At 37.1% G+C, this 10,443-nt stretch overlaps 1 protein-coding gene across 1 annotated transcript in view; it reads right to left on the bottom strand.

Moving 5' to 3' along the window:
- Nucleotides 1–10,443, bottom strand: part of LOC111638197 (ryanodine receptor-like) — a 98,130-nt gene that overhangs the window by 60,265 nt on the left and 27,422 nt on the right. Inside the window, exon 13 of the mRNA XM_023383868.1 lies at nucleotides 6,334–6,420. Coding sequence (XP_023239636.1) covers nucleotides 6,334–6,420 — 87 coding nt within the window. The remainder of the gene's footprint in view (nucleotides 1–6,333; nucleotides 6,421–10,443) is intronic.

The raw sequence follows: 10,443 nt of genomic DNA, 5'->3' as shown, positions 1-10,443 counted from the left end.
ATTGTGGTGGTACACCAGTATATTTTTGTTGTTTTTATTTTATATATGTATATATAAGAATATTCTATTCCCCTTTCTCTTTGTTCTGTTTCTATACTTTCTGGAACTTTCGTCTGAATGTGGGTGGTCAGTGACCCAATTTCGGGACAAAGGAGTGAAGATAGCCCAGAGGGCAAGTGGGGGACGATAAGGACACTTTTGGCTTTGGACCGGAGGAGGAAAGACCGTCGGAGAGAGCGGTCTCGAGTTCGGTGTTGCTTCGGCCGGAAGGGTTACGAAGAACACTAAAGATAGAAATAGCATTGGAAGAGAAAAAGAACATTGGTAAAGCCGAGACTAAAGGACGAACTTTGGGTCCTCGCATGTGCTCCGTCCCCATAGAAGAAAAGAATCCCAAGACGAAATCATCTAGTGGCCACCACCGCAGTCAACCATTCGGGTACCCGTTCCTTACTAGAAATTTCCATTCTTGTTCTCCCATTCTATTCTAATTCTTGTTCTTCCTTTCCTCTTCTAGTTATAAGTAGTTTTAAGTTAGTAATTAAGTGTCTCCTTTGTTACGCGAAAGAAAAGTTTAGCTCCACTGTGAATCAACAATCGGTGTTGTTTGTTCCCTTTGTTTAATTAAAGTGAGGAACAAGGAGGTCGGAATCAATGAACCTTTCCTGTATATATGTTCATACAGTAAAATAAAGCACTTTTATTGTTTTATATTCCCGTCTCTTTGTGAGAATTCATTCATCACCACGTGCTCACCACAATGGCGTCCGCGACAGGATTCTGACAGTAAAATCTCCTTGTCCTTACGTTATCTGCAGAACTTTCGATTGTACGCATATTTTAGTCCGTATAAGTTTTTATATTTGTGTTTCCTTTTTATATATATCATGGCTACAAACAATCCTGTAGATAGCACGATCCATGGTAACGGATCTAATGACGGTGTTCCGTTAGTTGTAACGGGGTTTTTGGGGATGATTCCCACGTTTTCTAATACTCAAGGTGACTCTGTAAATATTAAACAGTTTTTTTTTTCCGTTGAAAACATTGCCACCCTAGCAGGATGGAATGATAGGGTAAAGATAGCAGTACTACAAGCAAGACTAAAGGGGGAACCTCTTTCTACTTTCTTTTGCCTGTTAGAACAGTATCCTTGTTCGTACGAAGATATTAGACGCGATTTAACGAAGTGTTTTGAAAGAAAGAGAACTGGAGAAAAGAAAGTATTAGACCAACTGCTAAATTTAAAACAAGGTGCGAGCGAATCCGTAACGGACTTTGCCGTGCGGACTAAAACTCTGTTGTCCCGCGCTGTAAAGGATCATGCTAAGATTGACTCATTGCGCGACGATATAATTAAGGAAAGGTTCATTCTAGGTTTGAACGGAAGGATAAGAGGGAATGTATTGCGGCGATCCCCAAAATCTCTGGAGGAGGCTTTTGAATTTTCGGAAATCGAAGATAAGATCGAATCTGATTGCAGTAACCATACCGAACGTAGGGGGGTTTTTTCTATAGTGGAGGAAAACGTAAAACCAGTTAACAGCGAACCAGATAATATATTAGTGTCAAACGTTTGTCACGGTGATAGGATCGACAGACTGGAAAAAAGGGTTGATGCCCTAGCTGAAGCCTTTGAAAAGTTCGCTAGTAGTAGCAAAGACAAGGACCACCGAAATGCGGATATAAAGTTCTATGATTGTGGGCGCCGGGGGAATTTTGCTCGTGATTGTCCAAACCATCGAAGGGCGAATTTAAACTCGTAAAGGAGCGTTATGATAGCCAGTATCGCGCTCCTAGTGTAACACTAAACCTGGCTACGCGCGTCTTTTTTTCTGATAAATACCTCCCACTCATTAAGGGTAGGATGAATAATCTAGACGTAACCCTGCTCATAGATACTGGAGCAGAAAAGTCCTTGATAAGCTCGTTAGTTTTAAAACGTATACCGCCGAATTGCATCAAGAGAGCTAGAGCTAATGAAGAAAAACTTGGAATAAGGGGCATAAATGGGGTGGTAACAGAGTGCGAACAACTCGTTAGTGTCACCGTAAGTTATAAAGAGGTAGAACACCACGTAAACATACCGTGTATGCCCTTCCCTGAACCCGCGGAATACGAGGCTATATTAGGGATGGACATCATTAAGGACATCCCGAAAATCACCGAAGATCTCGGCAAACGGATGAATGTTAAGCCGCGTAACGCAATTAACAGCGTCGTCTCTCCAATAGATTGCCTCGCTAACACCCCTATCCAAGTCGAAGGACTTGATGATCTTGGGTCGGTAAGGAGCAACGAAATTCACAGCATCCTTAGCAAATACCCTAAATGCTTTGCCCACTCGATCGAGGAATTGACAGGAATGAAAGGTCCGTCCCACAAACCTATTATTCGATCGAACCAACCGATTAATACTAGGCAATATCGCATCCCAGAGTGCTACCTTAAGGGATTAAAGTCCCTAACAGATTCATATCTAAAAGCCGGTATTATTGAGGAGAGTTCGTCCGGATGGAACTCGCCCATCCATATCGTGGAAAAAGCTAACGGCGAACTACGCATGACATTAGACCTTAGACATATTAACGAGGTAACCGAGAACCAAGAGTTCCCTTTGGCCCGTGTAGATGAGATTATGGGAAAATTCCACGGCAGTAAATACTTTTCCGTTTTGGACTTAAAATCGGGATATCTCCAAATCAACCTCGATCCATCCATCCGCCACATTTTCGCTTTCTCAACTCCTTGGGGGAAATATCAGATGTGCCACTTACCCCAAGGAGCAAAGAATAGCGGCTGTTATTTTCAAAATGTAATGTCCAACCTCTTGGCCCCGTTCATCGGAATCAATTGCTACGTGTTCCAAGACGATATAGTCTTGTTCTCTAAGTCGCTCGAGGAACACATGGCACTCCTTGACAGGGTTATCGGGACGTTATATGATGCCAACTTGAAGCTTCATCCAAAAAAAGCAAACTGATTGCTAATGAAATCAGATACTTAGGACACGTCATAAGCCGGGAGGGCATACGTCCGGATCCGGATAACGTACGGGCTATCCGCAAAATAAAACCCCCTCATAATGTGAAGGACGTACGTAGCTTCCTAGGAATGGTGGGCTTCTTCCGCGGTTTTATACCAAACTTCTCGGACATAGCCTTGCCATTGACGGCATTAACAAGGAAGAAAGCGAAGTTTTGTTGGAATGAGGACTGTCAAACTAGTTTCGATCGTTTTAAAAAGTTACTCACTAACCCATCTTTGCTGAGACATCCCGATTTTTCTTCCCGCTTCCATTTGTTCACGGACGCATCGGACAAATGCGCTGGGGCGGTGCTAGGTCAGTTAATTGAAAATGATTTTTCCCCAGTGGGTTACTTTAGTAGAAAATTTAGCGGGGCAGAACTGAATTATTCCACGGTGGAAAAGGAATGTTTCGCTATCATATTGTCTCTCCGTCATTTTAGACCCATCGTGTTGGGACAACAAATCGAAGTTCACTCCGACCACAAGCCCCTTTCATTCATAAAGAGTATGAAGAACCATAATAAGAGGCTTATGCGTTGGTCGATTGAGCTAGCTGATTACGACCTTAACATATGCCATATAAAGGGTAATAGGAATTTTGTAGCCGATTTATTGTCGAGGCCTGAAAAGGCTATACATTTTAATGACCTGCACGCGTGTGATGTTGTCTCTGTTAATTCTGATCTATGGAAAAAAATTATCAAATCTCAGGAGGAGGATAAGTTATTTAAAAATTTAAAGCACCATTTTTCCAACCAAGCCCATAACCCGGTAGGCGACAACGATAACATTCCACCGGAATTTTCGCTAGAAGGCGATGTTTTGATCCACAAAAAACCAGGGCAGTTTGGTCTCCGTCAATGGAAACAAGTTTGCGTGGGAGAGAGTGTAGTCAAGGAGTTAATATGGGCATTTCATTGTTCCCCCTTGTCGGGTCACATTGGTTTAGAAAAGACTTGCAACCTGATAGATCGATACTACTTCATTAAAAACCTCCGCGCGCACGTAAAACGCATCATCCGTAATTGTAAGGTCTGCCAGAAATATAACCTCCATCGTGGCCGTGCCCCATTTCAGGAGACTGAAGTTGCTAGTTTTCCATTCCAGAAAATAGCGATAGATATCATTGGCCCCCTCCAGAGATCACAGAGCGAAAATCGGTATATTTTTTCAATGGTTGATGTCTACACACGTTTTGCTGAAGCCGTACCAATGAAAGACCAATCGGCGCAAAGTGTAGCCGAGGCCATATTTAATCATATTATTTGTAGATACGGTTGCCCTAGCATGTTAATCTCCGACCGCGGTAGTAATTTTACATCCAAAACATTCCAGGACGTTTGTAATCTACTAGCAATCAAGCATAATGTGACAACAGCTTATCAGCCATGTGCCAACTCCATTTGTGAGCGCTTCAATAAAACCATAGTTGGCACTATGGCCCGCATTTCACAGGGGGATAACCGTAACTGGGATGTCTTTTTGTCACCCGCGTTATTCGCTTACAACAATGCAACTCATACTTCTACAAATGAATCCCCAGCCTTTTTGCTGTATGGTTTTGACCCTCACTTCCCTATAGCGTTCCCCGACGAATCATCTGATGATGACCGGGAGGAACGTCTAGATACTACCTTTAAGGACAGGTTAGATACCATACGGAAGGCCGCCTATGACTTAGGTAGGAAATGGAATTCTTATAATAGGGAACGTATTAATAACAAAAGGGGTTATTCTGATTGGAAAGTAGGACAAAGGGTATGGCTGTTGCGAAAGGGAAGAAATAAGAGTCACGGAAAATTCTCGGCCAAGTATTTGGGCCCATTTAGAATAAGACGCAAGTTAGGTCCTGTTACCATGGAAATCGGCGACGATCAGGAAAAGAACACCTGTATTGTGCACGTTGATAGATTAAAACCATGCTACTTCCCCATGTATGAGAATGTTAAGAGAAGAAGGATGAGAAAACCTCCCGATAGGAAAGGGGAGGAAGAACCAACTAACGGTATGGACGAAGACGATGTATGCGGATGTATTATGCCACTACCAAGAGCAACATTCCATGAAAATCAAGCCAGTGGTCGACATAGCGAATATGAGGAACATGATACCACCGATAATTGTAATGTTAATCCAAACCCCCTCTCCACCACCTCAACGGTACAACTTACGAGGACATAGATTGGATTACCGTAAGCTTCACTACGGTAAATAGTTCGTAAGGGGAGGGCGTATGTGGTGGTACACCAGTATATTTTGTTGTTTTTATTTTATATATGTATATATAAGAATATTCTATTCCCCTTTCTCTTTGTTCTGTTTCTATACTTTCTGGAACTTTCGTCTGAATGTGGGTGGTCAGTGACCCAATTTCGGGACAAAGGAGTGAAGATAGCCCAGAGGGCAAGTGGGGGACGATAAGGACACTTTTGGCTTTGGACCGGAGGAGGAAAGACCGTCGGAGAGAGCGGTCTCGAGTTCGGTGTTGCTTCGGCCGGAAGGGTTACGAAGAACACTAAAGATAGAAATAGCATTGGAAGAAAAAAAGAACATTGGTAAAGCCGAGACTTAAGAGCGAATTTTGGGTCCTCGCATGTGCTCCGTCCCCATAGAAGAAAAGAATTCCAAGACGAAATCATCTTGTGGCCACCACCGCAGTCAACCATTCGGGTACCCGTTCCTTACTAGGAATTTCCATTTTTGTTCTCCCATTCTATTCTAATTCTTGTTCTTCCTTTCCTCTTCTAGTTATAAGTAGTTTTAAGTTAGTAATTAAGTGTCTCCTTTGTTACGCGAAAGAAAAGTTTAGCTCCACTGTGAATCAACAATCGGTGTTGTTTGTTCCCTTTGTTTAATTAAAGTGAGGAACAAGGAGGTCGGAATCAACGAACCTTTCCTGTATATATGTTCATACAGTAAAATAAAGCACGTTTTATTGTTTTATATTCCTGTCTCTTTGTGAGAATTCATTCATCACCACGTGCTCACCACAATATACAGTAGAATTCCCTTATATTCGTGGTAACAACATCCACTAAAACAAGGTAAAAATATATTGATTTGGCATCTGAACCTGAGAAAACATTCAAAAATTGCAGATATTTTCTCCATGTTTGTTATTGAAATCTGTTCTAATATAATATGTCTAATCTGTAAAGTAATGGACTTTTCAATATAACAGACAAGTCTATAACAAGTAATCATGATAAAATGATTTTCATTATAAATGACCAAATTCTTCAGTCTCATAGTGGTCTGTTATATTGAGTTTTTATTGTATGTATATATATATTTAAACTTTACCTTGTAAAATAAGAGAATGAAATTGATACAAAATGCCATTACAAGTGCCATATATTTCATAGTATAAAAATTTCTGGCAAGGAAGCTCTGAAAAAATAAACATACAAATTCAGTTATATATTCTTATTAATAATTCAAAATGAAAATTTTTATTTGAATTGAATAGTTGATTATATAGAATTACATGGCATACAAATTGATCATCTTGAATGCATATATACACACATATACAGTATATCCTTTATTCAGTATTAATAAAGAATATACAAGTATATATCTGTATTAAGTATTCAATTACAAATGATAACATTAAAAACATTAAATATCTTACATAATAAAAATCTAAATACTTTCCTAAAAATATTTTTAAAGCTACTAGTACTATTTTGTAAAGAGAATGAATCAGAACAAAGTTCGGTTTCAGATGGAGATTAATGTAAAAAAAAGTAAGAAAAATATAATTTAATTAGATTATTAATATAAGTACAGTACATAAACATGTAGAAAGGATATACCTGAATCATTTTCCAACTACACCTTTCCTATATACTAGAAGTTTTCTTATGATATAAAAGTTTAATAATGAGAAAGGCTTTCAAGAGACTACATATGTTATTAAACTAAGAAAAAAAATTTAAAAATTAGAAAGGATGTTGAATTATCCATATAAGACTTTTAGTGAAGAGAAACCAGAATAACCAAATAACCAGAATGAATATAAATGTTTTTAGCAATTGGTTTACAACAGAAATACAGTGGTGCCTTATATAATGTGCACCTCGTATAACGGACGCTGCGAACAATGGACTTTCTGTTTGGCCATTACGTGACTCGAGCAACAGACTGGCTGCGAACAACAGACTTCCCGTTCGACAGTTACGTGAAGCGAACAATGGACTTTCTGCGAACAAGTGCAAATGATGTTTCACTCTTTTGTCGTTGCCAATGACAATCTGCTATTTTTAAAATATATTATTATTATTAGAATATATTATTAGTATATCTGAAGTACAGAGCTCCTGTTGGGATTCAGCTTGCTCCCTTGTTTATTACGTACATCACCTCAGTGCAGGATATTTACATTTATTCAAGTGTTGTGCAAATCATGGCTTCTAAAAAAACAGAAAGGTGATTTCAATTGAAACAAAGCAAGAAATCATCAGAAGAAGTAAAAGTTGACAAAAACTTCCTTGTCAAATGGGGAGAGGTTCAGGAGTTTACCTACACTCATTATCCAAACAGAGCTGAGCACAACAGGATCAATGACACCCTTGCCCGTCATTTCTGATAAGTGTTGAAGAAGAGAGAGAAACAAACCACCTTGGACATGTTTTTCAAGAAGCCAGCTGCCAAAAGACAAAGGATGGAACAAGAGGAGTTGACCCTGCAAGCCCCAGTAGCCTCTCCTGAATCTGACGCCGATTAAAAAACAATAAAAAGAGATCTGCTGCATCTGTAAAAAGTCTGTATCTGTATGAATGTGTGAATAAAGTGTTCTGCCACAACCTCCTCACAACATCTGACTACCTGGCATAATTAGTGAGTGCTCCATTTTCATTTTTTTTATGGTACAGTATGGTTATTTTATGCTGCAGAACGAATTGTATGTTTTAACATGTATTTCTATGGAAAAATGCGTTTCGTATAATGAACTTTTCACTTAATGGACGTGCACCTGGAACGGATTAAGTATGTTATATGAGGCACCACTGTATGATATAAGATATATAATGTAAATTTAAGATTTACTCTAACATATTTTTAACAAAACAGAATTTAAAAATCTAAATTTATAATACAATTTATAATACAACTTTAATAGAGCTGAATGATATATTTATGTCATTTATTTTTGGCTACAATCAGTATATATTCTAACATGTAACTGGATACAAAATGTATAATGGGAATTTTGAATTGTGCAATGGGAATCCCATATTTGTGTAGTAATTAATTGTCGTATTTAGGTTTTATAACTATCTCTTTCTTCTGGTTATGTTAAACTTAAAATATTTACCTAAATTATAGTGTATGGTAAAACCTGTCCAAAATGGACCCTAAATAAAAAGAAAACCAGTTTAAACAGAAAAAATTTTTTTAAAACAGAGCAATTTTCTCTGTTAAAAAATAATCTGTTCAAAAACAGAAAAATTATTCAATACAAATTATTTGCTGTAGTTTTTTTTTTCATGGGTAAAATAAGAGTATGGAAGGAATGTTGGTAGGATTTATCATTTGTATTGAATATATACAATAGATTTTTTTGCAGCTGCAATATCATTATTATTATTTAAACTATAATCCGCAACCACAGTGCACTTATAGTGTAGTAAATTATATCACATGCAGGTTCACAGTGCATACTACACAAGTCTAATGTTTAAAATTGAATGGTAATTGAAATTCATAAATAATTACAGGTTACAGATGTAAGATTTATGGTATTGTCCTTATTTTCCATTTATGTCTTTTAGAACAGCTTATTAATGCTTGCCAAAACAAAACTGATATTTGTGCAGTAGAAAAAAACCTTAGAATAAGGCCTGACTACAATACAAGATATAAGACTCAAACCTCTGCCCTGCTAGCACCATTTTCAGTTCAGGAAAGGGGTGGAAGTCTTCACATATTAAAAAGTTTTAAGCTGAATGGAAGTCTGAAAGATGGAAGTCTTCATCACCTTTAAATACCCCCGATTTAGTGCCGAGTGAATTCCACCTCTTTCCTCAACAGGAAAAGTGGCTAGGAGGGCAGAGGTTCGAGACTAATGACGATCTTAAACAAAAAAAAAAGTTAGGGCCCATCTCAAATTATTGGCAGCAACATTCTATGACAAGGAGATGGAAAAGCTCATCCACAGATATGATAAATGCCTCAATCTTCACAGTGATTATGTCAAAAAGTAACCATGTTTGTACCTAACTTTTGGTAATAAATTCATTTTGTTATTGATACTCACTCAGCAGTATGTAAATCAAAAAAACACACCACCTTAATTTGCTGAGAAAATTTAATGAAAAGGGAAATGTTTTCAGCCAAATCTGTTGGCCATCATCAGGCTAAGATATTTGAATATAAATAAAATAGAGCAAAAATTTAAATACAAATAAAATAAAATAACGAATGACATATACATATACATGTATAAAGAAAAATAAAATAAAATAAAATAAAAATTATTATTATAAATAACAAAATATGTATATAAATACAGTAGAGCATCGATTATCTGACTCAATTGGGGACTCAGGTTGGTCAGATAACTGAAAAAATTGGATAACCGAAAAGAAGGAAAAAAATACATTATTAGTATAGTATATTAGAATATTAGTATATCCCATGTAATTAGTTTATTAGTATATCGCTATTAACCAACTTTGCATTGAATTTTCATCTATGTCTAGCCTAACAAATTTTTTTAAAATAATAATCGTCGCTATTGTGTCGTTAAAAATTATTTTAAAATTATTTTATTGCTCACGAAACAAACAACCACTCATAATTAGAAAATTAAGTCTCATTTAAATATTGGCTTCCCTTCAATGGTCGAGCCGTTGATGACAGCTAAAACACAAATGCAAAACTTTAACAAAAATAATATTAAAGTAGCCAAGAAATAGCCAAATATTGTAATGCCACATCACTAGCGAACATTTGAAACTTGCCGACTAGAATGGTCGGTTAACTGATGTGATTGGTTAATTGGGGGTCGGATAATCAACGCTCTACTGTATATGCATAGGATAATTAAATATTAAAATGTTATATAATAATGCATTATATGAAATTCAATGAAATGCAAGATATGCAAAAATATTAAAATCAAGGCATTAAATTAAGAGCTCTCTAATCGTCTGATTAAGTATTTCCAGGCCGAAGGCAACCCTTCAGAATATCTAGAATTAATGCATGCATCATGCAATCTGCTCTTATATATTTCAATTTTTTCGGCACAAATCGCCAATGTCGGTGAATGTATTTTGTAGATTTGGCTGAAAATGTTTACTTTTTCATTAAATTTTCTCAGCAAATTAAGGTGTTGTGTTTTTTTTATTCATTTTGTTATTTACACTTGTCTTTTTTTATGGACCATCCAAGCTTGAAAAAAAA

Source organism: Centruroides sculpturatus, unplaced genomic scaffold, assembly GCF_000671375.1.
Source record: "Centruroides sculpturatus isolate CEXI.00-Female unplaced genomic scaffold, Cexi_2.0 scaffold1127, whole genome shotgun sequence".
Classification (NCBI taxonomy): domain Eukaryota; kingdom Metazoa; phylum Arthropoda; class Arachnida; order Scorpiones; family Buthidae; genus Centruroides; species Centruroides sculpturatus.
Note: the sequence above shows the minus strand (reverse complement) of the source record. Positions and strands in the feature narration are given on the sequence as shown.